The sequence below is a fragment of the Coenobita brevimanus genome, chromosome 55 (genome assembly GCF_032717465.1).
Source record: "Coenobita brevimanus isolate Jiangsu-jjx chromosome 55, ASM3271746v2, whole genome shotgun sequence".
Taxonomy (NCBI): domain Eukaryota; kingdom Metazoa; phylum Arthropoda; class Malacostraca; order Decapoda; family Coenobitidae; genus Coenobita; species Coenobita brevimanus.
In genome coordinates, this window is record NC_137008.1 from 4,348,348 (window position 1) to 4,366,229 (window position 17,882).

The 17,882-nt window shown below is 43.9% G+C and overlaps 1 protein-coding gene across 1 annotated transcript in view; it reads left to right on the top strand.

Moving 5' to 3' along the window:
• LOC145401201 (fatty-acid amide hydrolase 2-A-like) overlaps nt 1-17,882 on the top strand; it is a 78,025-nt gene that overhangs the window by 42,878 nt on the left and 17,265 nt on the right. Inside the window, exons 5-9 of the mRNA XM_080273505.1 lie at nt 1,207-1,293; nt 3,226-3,356; nt 4,074-4,185; nt 4,446-4,635; nt 15,138-15,252. Coding sequence (XP_080129631.1) covers nt 1,207-1,293; nt 3,226-3,356; nt 4,074-4,185; nt 4,446-4,635; nt 15,138-15,252 — 635 coding nt within the window. The remainder of the gene's footprint in view (nt 1-1,206; nt 1,294-3,225; nt 3,357-4,073; nt 4,186-4,445; nt 4,636-15,137; nt 15,253-17,882) is intronic.

A 17,882-nucleotide genomic window follows, 5' to 3' on the forward strand; every position in this document is an offset into this window, starting at 1 on the left:
TTGTATGCAGCATGTGTTGGGAGTGTAATGCTGTACGGTAGTGATACCTGGACAGTGAAGGAGGAGGATATTCGCCGGCTCAAACGTACAGAAATGACAATGATTAGGTGGATGTGTAGTGCGTCCCTGTGTCCAAGGTCTGGGGGGGCTGGGTTCACGATGGAAGAGTTGAGAGGTAGGATGGGACTGGAGTGTATTGGTGTTGTGATGGGAAGAGGTAGATTGAGATGGTTTGGACATGTGGAGAGGATGGGGGATGATAATTGGGTGAGGAAGGTGAGAAGTGTTAATATTGGGGGTGGGGTTACGAGGGGTAGACCGAGAAAGACATGGGACGAGGTCATTAAGTGTGACCTCAGGGTTAAGGGACTGAACAGGGAGGCTGCAATGGATCCTGCAGCGTGGAGAGCCGCCATTAGGTGACTAAGGCCGATGCATGCAAGCATGTTGGAACCTTTAAAAACGAAAACTAAAAACGAAAACATACATACATATGCATGCATATTTGGAAGCATATATATATATATATATATATATATATATATATATATATATATATATATATATATATATATATACAGGTATCTCATCAGCCGTTTGAGTGTCTGCAGGACCGGCCTATCCCTACCGAAGTGGGGACGATACAGCCAATGTACCTCCACCAAGTGGCTTAGGCTGTCTGGTAGAGATTGTATGTAGGGTGAGAAGTGCTTGTAAGTGTAACTGTTGTGCTGGAGTGGCTTTGGATGTGTGTGTAGTCTGTGAACCAAGTGTGATCGGCCCGCTCAAGCCAACTGGGTGCAAGCATACTTTACTATGTGACACTGGTTCAAGCACAGCACCCTTTGTGTCCGCCAATGCAGTACGTGGCCGTGGCCAGAAGAACGCTCCCAAAGTTTATTACCTTGGTGGGGCGCGAACCCTCGTTCTTCAGCGTACGAAAACGCATACTTTACCATATATATATATATATATATATATATATATATATATATATATATATATATATATATATATATATATATATATATATATATATATATATAGGCCTATTGATATACATATATATAATTATATATCTTTATGTATTAATATATATACACACACACACACACACACACACACACACACACAAATATATCTATATATATATATATATATATATATATATATATATATATATATCGTGTGTGTGTTGCACGGCAGGCATGAACCACACCGGTGGAATTGTCAGCAGGCGGGGCATCAAGGCTGAGCAGGACGCTGTGGTGGTGGCCAGGCTTAGAATGGCAGGTAAGGTCTCACTTACCTTTGGCTTATTTTCTCATGGGCTTAACAGACTTAGGCCAGTATTTTTGACAGTAGCCTAAACCCTTTAGAGCAAGGTAATTTCCGATTTTGTTTATTTTTGCAGTTACTAGAGGAAACAGGAATTTTAGGAATTGCCTCTAATATTATTTTGGGTTTATAAAGTTTAATTTACCTCCCCCGGCTCCAAAAGGCTATCCTTTTGCGAGAATATTACATGCCAGGATGGATAGGATAATCTGGAGATGTTTCGGGACTCAACAGGCCATGGAAGCATCGTATTTCCTCTTCTTTATCATTATTTCTATCTCGAATAATTAATATTTTCTTGTATGCAGTGTATGTAATCTGTGTGTACAGTATAGAAAAATTATGTGAATATCACGGAAGGTAATGATGAGGTTTGTAATGCAAAATAAATCGCTACTGAAGATAAGATGACGGGGCTCCTCTCTGACTTACACCAAAGTTTGTAACACTTCGGCCCCAGTTAATTTCTTTAGACTGTTCCTTAAATATTAATTTTGCATATTCATCATAAAACTAGATTCTAAAAATCTTCCACAAGGCCCACCTATGTCATAAAAACACTGTCGTTAATACCATCACCCCAGTTTTGAACGAAACAGCCCAGTATATATTCGGTATGAATGGCAGGTAGGCTATTAGTGCCGAAGTGGTGACATGTGAAAGTGTGTCGGACGAGGACTACTGGATCTGAGTGAACGAGCTATCAAGTCTATGGCTAAAGTTGGGCAAATACAAAGAAAAAAAAGAAAAAAAAAAAGAAATCGCCGAGGAGGCGGTGCTTGGAAATCATCAGCCAACGAGATGATGATCCTAGCACATATTCATAAAGTAAGAATCACCTGCTTTCATTGTCAACCTCATCAACTCAGTGATGGGGTTTATTTTTCATTCTTGCTGCTACCAAACTATTTCCATAAGACTAGCGGAGGACGTCTAACAGAAAAGCTTATGAAGAGGGCTGCGTCTAACCCGTCCAGTTGGAAAGACCTCTACTAACCGGATCCAATGAAAGTAAGGAAAATACTGCACACACACACACACACACACACACACACACACACACACACACACACACACACACACACACACACACGCACAACCGCGGTGAAAGGTTTATTTCTGAGAGGAGAAAGTGTTACAGAATCCTATTATTTTGCACCAGCTGCAGTTCTGAAATTACTGACTTTGTAACAAGTCCAGTTGGTTGCGAAAGTTAGCGTTACTGCGTTATTCTATACTCATGGTGGACATAAATAATTTGTAAATTCCGAGGTCGAAGAAAATCATTGTCATTATATCGTGCGTTCATCTCCTCTGCCAAATCAAAGCTTTAGCAAAAACAACAACAACAATTGTATTATGGCCCTTCTCAGTGCTTAAGTTAAGAGTTCTGTTCTGGTCATCATCAGCGGTATAATCACCATTGGCTTCTGACAGTTCATGAGACACGTCACACATTAATTTGAGCGTTACACCCATCAACGTGTAAGTAGAGCTGGCGTTAATGTGGCTGACCTTATGACCCAATGTATGTTACCAAGTGACCTTTTGGACTTCATGAAAGTAAGGTGTGGCTTGGCCATATAATGAGTACAGTGAACTTTTTAACACTAAAACTAGTCGTCCAGCCCTTGTGAAACTCGTTTTATGGCTAATTCTTTAGCTGATACTAAAACTGTGGCTGATCTTGACCTTGAAATATTTGCCTTTTAAGATTAAAGACTCCTATTTCCATAAGGTTCCACCATCATAATACCGAAGTTCAGGTTTTTGTTCACAACTGCAGCAAAGTCGCGAAATTTGAGTTTTTCCTCCGACTTTTCAAGATGATGGTGCACTTTGGCTAAGCTGAAAATAGTGTACCGTCCTGGTGTGTTGTTCCCCCAGGAGCTATCCCGCTGGGTGTGAGCAATGTGCCTGAGCTGGGAATGTGGTGCGAGACATCCTGCACCATGTATGGCCGCACCAACAACCCCTACGACGTCACCAGGACACCAGGGGGATCCTCTGGGGGCGAGGTACTGGTACTTTTCTTCATTTTGTTATTTGTCCTTGGTCATTATGCTATTAAATTTCTTATAGCATACACGTAGCCTACATTATTTCATCAAACCTACGTTAGGCAAGCAGGTTTATTGTTACCCATAGTGGTGCTAACTCCTTAAATCCTTTAACGTACTTTACATTTTGTTCCTGCAAAATCAAATTATTTTATTCAGTTATGTAAAGACTTTCTGAACTGGAAGAGATAGCTGGATATAGCCATCATTAACCCTATTCTCAAAAAATTTCTCCAGTAACGTATATTGTTATTTACAGTTGATCTTTTAGTCATATTCTGAACATTTTCCCCTAATTCCAACTATCATATTTGCATTTTCTTTTTGACGATGATGATGATGATGATGATGATGATGATGATGGTGGTGGTGGTGGTGGTGGTGGTGGTGGTGGTGGTGGTGGTTGTTGTTGTTATTATTATTATTATTATTATTATTATTATTATTATTATTATTATTGTTACTGTTATTATTATTATTATTATTATTATTATTGTTACTATTATTATTATTATTATTATCATTATTATATTATCTGAAACTAGATTTACCAGTTTTTCTTTTCTGTGTCATGTGTAAAATGGTCATGAAAACAACAGACAGTAGTGTTCACAATAATCTGCAAGTGGGAAAGAACTCAGTGAGAGATTGTAACAATGAGTTTCACATGACCAGGCTGCCTTGTTAAGTAGCTGCGGAACTGCTCTGTCCATTGGCAGTGATGTGGGTGGCTCCATCAGAATTCCTTCCTTCTGCTGCGGCACCTTCGGCCACAAACCTACTTCTGGTGGGTAAAAAAAAACTTACACTGGTGCAAGGGGGACTGTGTAGCCTTGCTGAGGTGCAGTCGCATAAGTCTTCTAATATGTCTGCTCTCAACCAATGTAGGCCAAAGATTTTTGGACGATATCGATTAATAGTACTGTGCTTGTGGGCAGGGTAGATGTCATTAGAGGATGTTGGTGTGTTAATAATTGCATATTTGTGGGTAGGATGAATGCCGTATAAGGGTGTGGATGTATTTAATATTGACGTGTTTGTGGGCAGGATGGGTGTCACTGGAGGGTGCAGGCTTATTCCCTGATGCCCTGAATGACAGCATCGGCGTCCTGGTGGTGGGTCCAATGTGTCGCTGCGCCCGTGATCTCACCCTGGCGCTCCAAGTGATGGCCCCTCATGCAGCCAAGAATCTCGCAAGCAAGGTACAACACACGGACCTCAGGGATTTAAAATTCTGGTGAGTGCTTTCTTGTCTCTTGCAATGATGTATAGCAAATTGGACGAGTAGTGAATAGCGCTTCAATTTTTTTATTGAATAATTATGAATTTCCTATACAATATTCTGAAAAGAATGTTTGGCTCCTAAGATCGCATAGGTTAATTGGGTTTCGAATGGCATTGCTCACTGTCTTACCGCTTGTCATGATAGGGTGTAGTGAAATCTGGGACTGTAAGCTCTAAAAACCAGTAAAGTGTGCTTTATGAGCCCGGGACGAGTGAGCGAGAGTTTGTACATATGCCAATCACAATAATTTCACCTTGGTGTAAGCTTTCAGTATTTCTGGTTAGGAAGTTGAAGAATAACAGAAAAATAACTGAGCTAAAGTAAATGTTTTCTCATGTCGCACGTTTTCGCCCTCACTCACATTATCTCTCTCGATGTGCATAAAGCGAAGAACAGCAGGATTAAGCACATGCACAATGTTCAGTTCTCTGCCCCTGACTAGCCGTGTCAAACAACTGTGACGGTAAACGCTTGGCTATTGACTGAATGATAAAACCCTGAAATGGGGAGTGTGGCCTTGCTGATTTCACCCCCTAAACATTAAAAAAGGCGTTCATGTACTGTTATGAGCATAATATCCGATATTTAATTGTTAGAACTCATGCAACAAACCAGTGTTACAACAGGAAATTTTTTCTTGATTCAGTTTCATAGTGGAGCATGTTAATTGGAGCCCTTGGTACATTCCCTTGGAAAGCTGGAATTCCAAGGAGTTCCTTTGGTCTCATGAGTAAATATATGGCCAAAAATAAAATTTATTAAATGTATTTACTACAGGCTATTAGCCTCTGAAAACCATTGCGGTCGGGATGGGCTGGGTCGTGTGGGTCTCCTCATTTCTCATCTGGACGTAGAGTAAACATCGCTTCGCGAGTATTGAAAGAATTTCATCTCTATCTCACATACTAGAAAAATTTTGAGCCTCTGAAAACCATCCCTGTTGTGCCGGGCCAGGTCATATTAGGCCGCTCATTTCTCAGCTGAACATAGAGTAAACATCACTTCATTCGCTGTGCTTGCTCACTCGTAATAAACAAAATATTAAGCACATGAAGGAAGTAATGATAGAAAAGTCTTCTGTGATGCGAAGGCTCAGTTTGACTGGCCTGTGTGTGAAATAATCTGTGACACGTATGTTAATTTGTGGGCAGAGAGAGAGGGCGCGACCGAGTGGTAAGTTTTTTTCTTTCTTAGGATCTTTATTTACCATTCATTACGAGCCCCAACACTCTGGGATATATATATATATATATATATATATATATGCTAAAATGTTCGATCATTGTCCTAGTGCCAGGGCATTACAATGAATGGAAGACAGGATGAAGGGTGAGGATGTCTTCGAGTACATGAAGATTTGCGATGAATTAGGTACACAAAGCAGAAAACAATAATCCAGGGAGTCTGAAGGGGGCAATAAACAGACAGTTAACGATGTGATGGGATAATGCTTCATCCATGGGATTATGACAGAATTTACATGGCCTGTTGGTTATCCAGTGACTTCCCCTGAGGAGCGATACACTAAGCGAATGTGGGCGACGGCCACACCACAGCAGCAGGTGAGGGTGGCGCGTTTGCCATATGTGTGTCTCAGTCCACAGTAGTTGTCATACTGCTGGATGGTGACACTAGTGGGACGTTCAGCATCGGTACGTAGGGCAAGGTCCTCCCTGGACTCCTCGAGGACTCTCTGGACAATCGTTTTGGACACAGAGAGGCGGATGGCAGCTAGGGGTAAGTTACAGGCAGCTTGGGTCAGACGATGTGCCTGGTCGTGGCACATGTGACCAGGATGGGCTGGGATCCAAATGAAAGAAACCCTGAGACCAAGAGCATGTGAGTAATGAAGGAGGGAGTAGAGCAAGGCGAGGAGAGGGGAGGGACTCGGGGGGGGGGGGGGAGGGACTGTGAATTAGTGCAACGACAGCTTGGGAATCACTGAAGATGAGACCTGGTAGATGTTGAGAGAGCAGAGCGTATAGCAAATAGTTAACACTGCATACTACTGGCCCAGCTGGGAAGGCGGTGGGTAGTGGTGAAGGTGGGGGAAGCAGAGTTAGTAAAGGCAATGCAAGTTGCTCTCTCCCGGCAGAACCATCAGGGCAGATGTGGATAGGATGGGAATGGTAGGTGCAGGCTATGGAGTTAAGGGTTTCAGTGATGGAGAACTGTGGAGAGACTGGTAAAATGTCAGAAGCAGTGGCAGAAGGCGTGTAGTGCACAGCAGGAGTTGTTCTTGTCCAGGTAGGAGGCAAAGTGTCAGTAGGGATGGGAGTGACAAGATCAGCACAGATACTGGTGGGATCTCGACCAGAAAGCTGGAGAGGACAGATGAGTGCTGGATGAATTCTTTTTAGTCAGGATGACAGGCCTGGCACGTGAGTGTGCCGGACCTGGTCGAGGTGAGTGGTATCTGAGAGAATATCAACCACTCAGGAGGAAAAGGATGGAGCCGGAGATGGAAATGTGGTCAGACACCAAGTGGCAAAGCAGACTCCAATTGTATGAATGCAGTCGGTAATGGAACACAGATTGAGTTCTAGGAGAATGTTGACTTCTCTGGCAGACCTGGAGCAGTGGACAATGTGACGCATTGCCTGATTTTGTGCCACTTCAAGTGGTAGGAGCTGTGCTAGGGGGACAAGAACGAGAGGGATGGTATAATAATCAAGAAGACAGCAAATAAACAATAGGTAAAATGATTGAGTGATTGGGATGCAAACCCCATATGAGTCACAAGTCAGCGTGTCAAGGAGTTTAAGTCTGCAGTAGAGGAGGGTGCAGATAATGGCGACTTACTGGGAGGAGTTAAAAAGAGAAGAGAGAGGAATTTCAAGATATGTATAATCCTGTACTACCTCAAGATGAAAGCTGAGGAGGGTTATGATTGTGCAAACAAGCTTATTAGTCAGGGATCGGGCAAATAGTTTGGTTTTGGCAGTATTGATAATCAACCCACAAGCAGAAGCAGCCTGGCCAAACTTAACTAGGAGACATTGGATAATGACGGGGGAAAGGGAGAGGATGCAGGTATCATCAACATAGGATAGGATCAGAGGGGAGTCAGGGATAGGACCTAAAAAAAAGTGGAGGAGTTTATTTATGACAAGACTGAAGAGAAATGGGCTAAATACCCCACCCTGAGGTGTGCAAAGACTGAAGGGTCGGTAAACACTAACTGCCCCACAAAACAGAACCCAGGAGTGGCACTGGGACAGGTAGCTTTCCAGCCAGCTTTACAGGCGGCCAGATACAACCAGGTGGGCAAGTTCGTCAAGGATGATGTCATGGTTTGTGACATCAAAAGCAGCTTTGAGGTCAATGAAGGCTGTACAGGAGGAGGATGTGAGATGAGTGAGTAATTCCACAAGGTAATTTCGTATGCTTTGGCCTGGGAGGAAACCAAAGACACAGGGAGAGAGCTGGTCCTGAAGAAGATCATGGAGCCTTGCAAAAAGAATTTTCTCAAGGACTTTGCATGTGCAGGAAGTTAGGGGAAAGGGACAGAAATAAGAGAAATTAGGCTTAGGGATGGGGATGATGATGCTACGGGTCCATTCTGCAGGAAGACTGCCTTCAGAAAGGCTCAAGTTGAACAGTGTAAGTAAAGGATTGCCAGGGACTTGAGCAATGAGTCTTAGTGTGGCATAGGTGATCCCGTCATCACCCGAGGCAGTTACCGTGCCTTGCAACAGCACAAGGCACAACTCATCACTGGTGATGGGATGATCATCGAGGGGAGAGGGCGTGGAATGAGCCGCTGCAATGAGTGCTAGCTTGTTGCTGCTAGCAGCCGAAAGGCAAGCCTTGATGGGGGGAGGCAGGGATGTCAGCTGAGATTGGGTGGACCATTTATCGACTAGGTTGCTGACATATTCCACAGGACTGTGGTGGAAAGGAGGGGAATGGACTCACGTGACTGAACAATTCTGTTAACAAGCCGCCAATTCCTAGATTGAGGAATGTGTGGATTAATATGCAGGAGAAAGTCATGCCAAAACTCGTGGCGAACACTGTGTCTGAGGTTGCAGGAAGACTGCTGCGGTGAGATAGGAGTGGAGGTTGTCAGCCATGCAGTCAGTGCAGTACACAACCACTGCTCACCGCACGTTCTCCTTGCTGCCACATAGACGGCGATCCTGTACCCACTCCCCAGCCTGATGGGCAGAGTATTTTATGTGGTTGACTTGCAGCACATAATGATTATAAAAGGTCTGTACTTTGGTAATTAAGGAGGTGTAAAGCCCAGTTGACTGTGGTGAACGAATGACTGGCAAACTAGGTGGTTAGCATGTCCTAGAAAGTGGGTTGCAGTGGGATAGGGGTATAAATCTTTTTCCTGACATGGCAATGTTGAAAGTTTAGGATGGGAATGGAATATGTGGTAAGGATGGCATTGTGGTCGGAGATAAGAATAGAGACAATGTCAACAGTGACAGCATGTTGTACCACTTCGCTATCTAGTACGAGACTGAGATAACCTCCCCAAACATGAGTGGGATGAGAAGTGGGAAAAGGATGCAGATGATGGTTATTGACAAAGTCACGGAGACAATGACCAGCAGGAGAAACACGGGAACCGCCAAATGACGGATGAGATGCATTAAAATCGCCCAGGTAAACTATAGGTGAGGAGCAATGGGTAGGGAAAGTGGTGGGGTCACCCCCATTGAACTGAGATAGACGTTACATACAGACAAAGATGCATCACTGACAGCGAGGTGTAATAAGTGAAAGAGAGAGGAACAAGAAGAGAAAGGTGATTATTTTTTTTTCTCCATTTGTTTTTCCTTCCTCCGTTCTGTTATTTAAAAAAAATAAATAAATAACAGTGTAAGGAACAGAGTTACGAATGTATGTAACCAGGCCTTGGCCAGAATGTGTTTGATACCAGCGTATCCCCGAAGCCTGGGAGGGGGTCTTGGTCAGTGAGAGTGAAGGAAAGTTTCATGAAGGCAGATAACAGCAGGGTGATGAGATGAAGTATAATGAGAAAGGTCAGCCAGGAGGCAGTGGACACTTTGTATGTTCCAAGAAAATATTTTGTATTGTCTGGGTTTGGGAGCCATTAGGAAAAGAGGGGAGATGGAGAATTATCATGAGAGGGATGGGGAACACATGGTTGGGAAAGTGGCGGAAAGGAAGAGTAGGGTGGGTGGGGAGGTAGTAGAGAGGGGGGTCCCATATGTGCAGTTGCCGTGAGAGAGGGAGGTATGGGGAGTGTGGAGGAGAGGAGGGGGTGGCAGAGAGACGAGGATGTGTGGGGAAAAGCAGAGGGTGAGGGAATACAAACAGAGGGGTCTTGCGTGAAAGGATGAGGCTGAGACACAGGTGTAGGGACAAGGCTGGGTTGAGGTGAGACGGGAAAGAGGGAAGGAACAGGGCTACCAGCATGAGTGGTTGTTACGTTGGAATTGGTTTGTGGGAGCTGTGATGTAGGCACAGAAGGAGTATTAAGGTAAGAAAGTACATAAGAAAGCAAACTGCGTAGTTCATCGTACTGTTGTTGCAGAGTTGCAGCTGATGATCTGATTGGTGGGTCAGGGGGTGAGAGAGGGAGGGGTGAGCAACTTGTTGTTGGGCACGGGGAGGGGCAGAGGCTGAGGGGGAGGAAAGAGGGGGGATGGTGTTGAACCAGAGGAAGAAGGATGTATCAGCTGATGATCAGGAGCAGAGGGGGCAGTTGGGGCAGGGGCAGGATGGACTGAGTGATGATTTGGGCAGTCCAGGTGCCATGCAGTTACGCCCTCACGCTCACACCGGGGACACTGGAACTGCAGTGAACATAGGAGACGAGGATGGGCAGCCATAGGGTCAGTGGGGTGCTGGCAGTGCAGGAGGTGGGGGCAATTCTGGGAACTCAGGTTAGTGGGGATCAGCTGCACAGGGACTGGGAGAGTGAAAAGTGGCGGAGTGCCTGACAGGGCAGGTTGTGGTTGAATGGGAGGCACTGCACAGACCACACCATTCTGCAGACCAGCAGTAGCTTGAGATTTGGCTGGACTCATAACAGCAATAACACAAAGCTTGTGAGGGCTTGGCTTCTACAAAGGTACAGGGTCGAAGGAGTAGCTCATAGCAGAATTCGGGAGAGGGGGAGTATTGTCCCTCCCATTCAACAGTGGCACAGTTGATGGGTTCGTCAAAAGAGTTGTACAGGCGACGTGCCCAGTTGACACCTGGTACTACGTGCAGGTCATCAACAGAACCATCAACTGCCAAGCGTTTGACTAGGCACTCCGGGAATTTGTGTGTTTGAAGGAAAGCATCATGAAGTACAAACTGGATGCCAAAAAGCCCCTCAGTTGTTAGGGTCTGGATGAGATCAGGATAATTCATATCGACGTAGATGATAGGAGGTGCAAGAGGCATAAAGTGAACAGCTTCTGGTTGTCGAGTGATGAGGTAGTGGATGGAAGTACATTGGCCCCAGGCATCATGAACAACAGGTGTGCATGTGGTGGGGAATGCCAGATGCACATATTGGTCTTGTGGTATGACAGGACGGAGCCATGGGCAGGGAGCAGGCTATGGGTCCACCAGACAGGTGCTGCTGGCGAGGGCAGAGGCAGTCATCAGGGCTGGAAGGGTATAAATTTATGGCAGAGGGCCATTCTCGATGGTTGGGATTCAGCGGCGGGGTGCTGAGGTTAGTGACCACCAGTTCAGTGTGCTCCCCTGTTGGGAAACATGAGGCACTATCATCATCATCATCACGAGCACCATCGAGCTTGATGCGTTTAATTGTTCCAGTAATAGATTTGTTGGATATAGCAGGATCACCAACAGCCAGGGCTGAAGTTTGGGGGAGTGTGTGAGATGGCGCACAGCAGCCAAGGGGGCCAGCACTAGTGCGGCAGCAGTTTGTGTTGTGGCACCTGGGGGGATGGCACCATGCTTGAATTTTGCATTGATTTTCCCTTACCCGTAACCCTGATCTCGCCGGGTATTAATGACACTAACACTGCACAATGAGGAGGAAGGATAATCCTGAAGGCCACCTCAATGTCTCGGGGTAGAGAGCACATAAACGTCCGCATTCGACCACAGTAGGGGTAAGACTGAGAGGTAAGGGACTGAATACTTTATCATAATTTATGACAAATTTACGTTTTTAAGTACAATATAAAGAAAATGATGCCAAAAGAATATAGGGGACACACTTATATTCCACTCAGTGCTGTTCTTAGTAATAATAATCTTTATTTCACCCCCTAAACATAGAAAAAACGTTCATTTAAAATCATGAGCGTACTGTTACAACAAGAAATCTTTTTAAAATCAATTCCATAGTGGACCACGATAATTGAAGCCCTGACACATTCCCTTGGAAAGCTGGGATTCCAAGTTTTTTGCCTCATGAGTAAATGTATAGGTAAAAACGAAATATACTGAACGTATCTACTGTCTGTTGAAAGAATATTTTCTCTATATCACATAGTAGAAAATTTATTAGCCTCTGAAGACCATCGCGATCGGGCTGAGCTGGATCGTGTCTGGCCACTCATTTCTCAGCTGAACGTTGAGTAAACATTGCTTCACTTGCTGCACTCACTTGCCCGTAAATAAGTATAAAGACACTGGAGCATGGACTGTTGTAACCCAATAACATCACTCTAAAGGCTGACGTTTTGGTTATCCTCCGATCATCTATCTATCTATCTATTGCCAGACGCCTCAATCCCGTTTGGGGTGGCCACAAACAAATCGCCTCCAAGTCACCCTGTCCCCCGCCATTTCACTGCCCTGCTCCCAACTCACACCCCCCTCTCTCATATACCTCTCCATCCCATCCCTCCATCTCATCCTCGGCCTCCCCCTCCCTCTTCCCCCCTCCACATCACTCACATACACTCTCTTCGTCAGTCTTTCATCCTTCATCCTCTCCACATGGCCAAACCACCTCAGTGTGTTCCTCATAACGCTTCCTATCACATCCACACCACAACGCTCCTTTATATCCTCATTCGTCAGCCTGTCTCTCCATGTGACTCCACAGGCTCCTCTTAAATAACTCATTTCCACTGCTCTCACTCTTGACTTGTGTCCTTCCAACAATGTCCAAGCTTCACTTCCGTACGTTAGAGTTGGTATCACAATACTGTCATGTAGTAACTTTTTCACTTCCATGCTCACGTCCCTGTTTCTTATCACTGCTTTCAAGGAACCAGCAACCTTTCTTCCCTGCTGCACCCTTTCAAGCACTTCACCCTCCAAACCTCCATCCTTACTCATCACACTACCCAAATACTTAAACGTACTCACATTTTCCAATTCCTCACTATCTAACCTCGCTGTACATTCACTAACTTCACCTCTCTCAAAGACCATCACTTTACTCTTCCCTACATTCACCTTTAGGTTCCGTTTCTTACACACTCTCTCAAACTCATCCACCAAGCCTTGCAGCTCCCCTTCGTCTTCACTCAACAACACAGTATCATCTGCAAACAACAGTACAGGGAGTTTCCAAACACTATCCTCTCTCACCAGGGCCACTCCAACATCCACTACCCTACCTTATACCTCTTTTATTACCCCATCCATGTACAGATTGAACAACCATGGAGACATGACACATCCCTGTTTCAAACCAACTTTCAAAGAGAAAAATTCACTTAGTTCACCATCCACACGCACTGCAGCCTTCGCACCATCGTACATACTCTTCACAGCATTCAACAACTTCCCATCTACTCCATACATGCATAATAATATGCTGGAGGTTGAAAATGAGGTGTCTGAAGCTGTACTGTATATTTAACGGTATTTTTTTAAGTACACCCGAAAGCATTAATTTCTTCGTCCCTAGCAGCCGGAGGCGCGGCCAGTGAGTGACCAGGCAATCGAACACCCCACATCCTCCGACCCTCTCCCAACCCCAGGTAAGCGTTGTTGGGTAGATGTGGAATGGCCAAAGCTGGTGATGTTACAATGTGTCATGATTGTTTCTATAGACAGTCAGAACCAGTAGGGATAAGTATATAAAGGCATATAATGTGTAATACTGTGCTGTTATCCACAACATATGATAAAGGCACGGAACTGAAAGAAGACGTACAATGTACAGTGTTATTGTCTATATACTTATATACTTATGCCCTATATTATAATGTTACAAATAATTATATTATAGTTAAAAGCATCTGTTGAAAGATATGATGTCTTTTCTTATCCATTCTCGCTCCCACCTCCACCTCCCTTCTCTCTCTGTTCCTGTCTCGTTCTCCACCAAACGCCTGTTATACCCTCTCGTCCCCCACTCCCATCTATTGTTAACCAGCATAAAAAAAAGATATTAATATGATACGCCACGTATCGATCATATTAATATTATCATACACCTCTGTAGTAAACACCACCAAATCAATAACATACAATACTTCGGTATACCTGCCAGCTGTTTCATCTTGTTGTAAGCTGTTAAGTGACATAGGCACTGCAAGTTGGGCCTTGTGTTACAGAGACATAGGCCTACGGTTGTTTATCGTTTATATACTTACCCCTACTGTTCTGATTGTCGATTAAAACAATCATAACACATTGTAACATCACTAGGATCAGCCGTTCCACCTCTGTCCAAGAACGCTTACACTTGGGGTCGGGGAAGGGGCGGTGGATGTGGGGTGTTCGATCGCCTGATAGCACTGGCCGTGACTCCGGCTACAGAAGTTGGGGGGGGGGGGAAATTAGTGATTTCGGGTGTACCTCAGTGCCTGTAAGTGCAAATTCAGTCGAGGAAGAGCTGTCATTGAAGTTTCTTGATCATGCTGAAAGTTTTCTTGCGAATGTTTGTGAACAGTGAGCTGGAAGAAATCTTGGAAAATCAAAACTTCAAGCACACAAACAACATTGCTCAAATAATAAGTACTGTGATATCCCCCTCCCCCCCGTTACAGTGTTCGTTCTGTTGTAATTTGTTACAATATGAAAGATATCAATGCATTACCAGTTATAGAAGGATGAGATACAAAGAACTATAAGTAAAAGTATTTGATTCTTTTACATATTCCTTTCAGCCTTAATAATGAATGCCATGGATAGTCAGCTGAAGGAGAGGGACTCTGGCCCTTAATCCCTACCGGTGTGCAGACCTTATAGTTTCGATGCTGTACAGTTACGAGAAACTAATGGTGGATAATTATATATGGAGTTTGCACACTGATCCAGCTGTGTGTGACTATGAAATATATATGTATTATGATCAAGTTGCCACCTCAGGATTTTTTTTTTTTTTTTTGTGGCCGCATGATTGCCTGATTGCTCACACGTGATGATATGATTGCCTATAATTTACTGTGTGTGTGTGTGTGTGTGTGTGTGTGTGTGTGGTGTGTGTGTGTGTGTGTGTGTGTGTGTGTGGTGTGTGTGTGTGTGTGTGTGTGTGTGTGTGTGTGTGTGTGTGCATAAAATTTTAAGTGAAAGGTGAATATATCGATGCCTTTGTTTAGGTGGTGTGAGGGTCTGGACACGCCCCTGTGCTCACCACTGGACCCCGCCCTGCGCCGCGCCCTCACCGCCGCTACACACTACCTCAGCACCGCCTTTGAAGCCCCGCTAGAAAAGGTACGAGATGAACAAATGATGTTAACAGATTTGCACTCAGCACTTAATACTGATTATTTGTCTCAGATTGGGCACCTGTTCCATTATTATTAATTTTTCAAATCATCGATGTACTTTTTCGCAGTAAAATTTACAGTATGTCTGTGTCTATCATCCAACCCTTTTTTCCCATTAGTAGCGTAGGGGCCCGAGGCTATGTTACCCATTTCTGATAAGGACTTACTAGCCACGCTCTCCTCTGGGTTGAAATATGTGAGCAATAAACCCTAACCACCCTTCACATTAAAACCCTGACGGGCCCTATCCGGTCGGAACACCTTAGCTCACCAGACCACCAGGGGTCCATTGGTTTATATGGTTATCATCGAACGTAATAAACGATTTCCTGAATTACGTAAACCAGTTGACTTAAGAGTAACCTAATGGTTGCACTACATGGAATCGACGATTGGAAACTACTCAATAATGGAACAGTGAGGCCGAGTATTTCAAGGCATATCTTTCTTCCCTAATAAATTTTTTTTTTTTTTTTTTTTTTTTTTACGTGTCCGACTCTGGGCAAAGGCTCAGGGCCTATTTCTTGGGGGCAGTGGCCTATCCCAAGGTCCAGTAGTCCTCCTACACCTCCACATGTCACCACTTCGGCGCTAACACCCACCGTCCATATTGAATACATGCTAGGGCTTGCGCATTAACAGCTTGAAAGGGTACAGCAGGGAAGAAGGGTTGCTGGTTCCTTGAAAATAGTGATAAGAAACAGGGAAGTGAGCATGGAAGTGAAAAAGTTACTACATGACAGTATTGTGATACCAACTCTAACGTACGGAAGTGAAGCTTGGACATTGTTGGAAGGACACAAGTCAAGAGTGAGAGCAGTGGAAATGAGTTATTTAAGAGGAGCCTGTGGAGTCACGTGGAGAGACAGGCTGACGAATGAGGATATAAAGGAGCGTTGTGGTGTGGATGTGGATGTGATAGGAAGCGTTATGAGGAACACACTGAGGTGGTTTGGCCATGTGGAGAGGATGGAGGGTGAAAGACTGACGAAGAGAGTGAATGTGAGTGAGGTGGAGGGGGGAAGAGGGAGGGGGAGGCCGAGGATGAGATGGAGGGATGGGGTGGAGAGGTATATGAGAGAGGGGGGTGTGAGTTGGGAGCAGGGCAGTGAAATGGCGGGGGACATGGCGACTTGGAGGCGATTTGTTTGTGGCCACCCCAAACGGGATTGAGGCGTCTGGCAATAGATAGATAGATAGATTTATACAACAAATATGACACCAAGAACATTGTGTGGGCTTTTTTAGTATTAAGTATGTATTTATGCATCAGCTGTAACCCATCATAAAATGTACTCAAAGAGCGCATACCTCTGACAAGGCAGCATTATACCCCTTTGATCTTACTCCATTCCTTATATTCACAAACAAAAGTATTTGAGACGTTCAAGAAGGAAAAGTCAGTATTGTCTCTAAACTCTTGGCAAAATTTAAAGGTCATACATTAACAATTTGGTACCGTATGAAATAAAAATGCATGCAGTGGGTAACACTGTGTCCTTGGACACCATGTCTCTATATCGGTTCACTGTTTGCTGATATTCATGGTTTTCTTGTTCTTGACCAGTGACCATCTCCCTTCCCGAACCAAAAAAGTATCGTTAGTTCCTATGATAGCATGTAATCATTATTCGAGATTTGGTACAGTTTCATTCAGTGGCCTTTCCACATTGTTGCAGCCAAACAAACAGATAGATAGAAACACAGAAGACTAAAACGAAAACTATTCTTTTTGGTAGTTATTATGGAGGCTTAGTTAGAGTTAAAGATACTTTTCACCCATTCAGGTTTTAAGTAATGCAAACAAAATAAAAAACGAAGAAGAAAAGATGAAAGATCAGTTTATATAAAGTCATCTTTTTTAATCCAGCAACTTTTTACTCTAACGTGACGTAAAATTGCCATCTCTCAATCTTGAACACTGAAATGTAACTACAGATTAGCACACGACTATGGTGCTAGTCAAGAAGTGTTGTGGAAAGAATGGAGGGCCGTAGTATTGTCTTTTTCTGCCACTGACCTACGCGAAATAAGCTACAAAAGGGCAAATACCTAGACCAAGTTAAAGTAAAAATGGTATACTTTATTTCGTCTGCTCCAAAAGGATTTTATTCAATTTAGTAAAGGTTTCAATTATCGGAAGTGTTAATATGAACACTTCCCCATCCTCGCCGAGTAAAGAAGCTCTCTAACAGCCTTTCCTAAGCGACTTCTTTTATTTATTACATCTTACTGAACACTTCTGTATTACCTAAGCACATAAATTTCCTTTGCGCTGGCGGAGGTAGGCTGTACGCTATCTGAGTTTGTGTAACAAGTCAGACTAAGACTAAAATTACCTGACTATAGAAAGATAGTAAAAGTATTGGTCTGGTAGGAAAGAGAATGTATTGCAGTAAATCATATATTTTATTGGTGATGATGGAGGTATGCCATCTGTGACTGTTTTCTGGTTTATACTTTTGCCATTATTAATATTACAACCAAGTACTTCAAACCAGAGTAAAAAAAAAAAAAAAAAAAAAAAAAAAAAAAACACTATCTGTCTATCTATTGACAGACGCCTTAATCCCG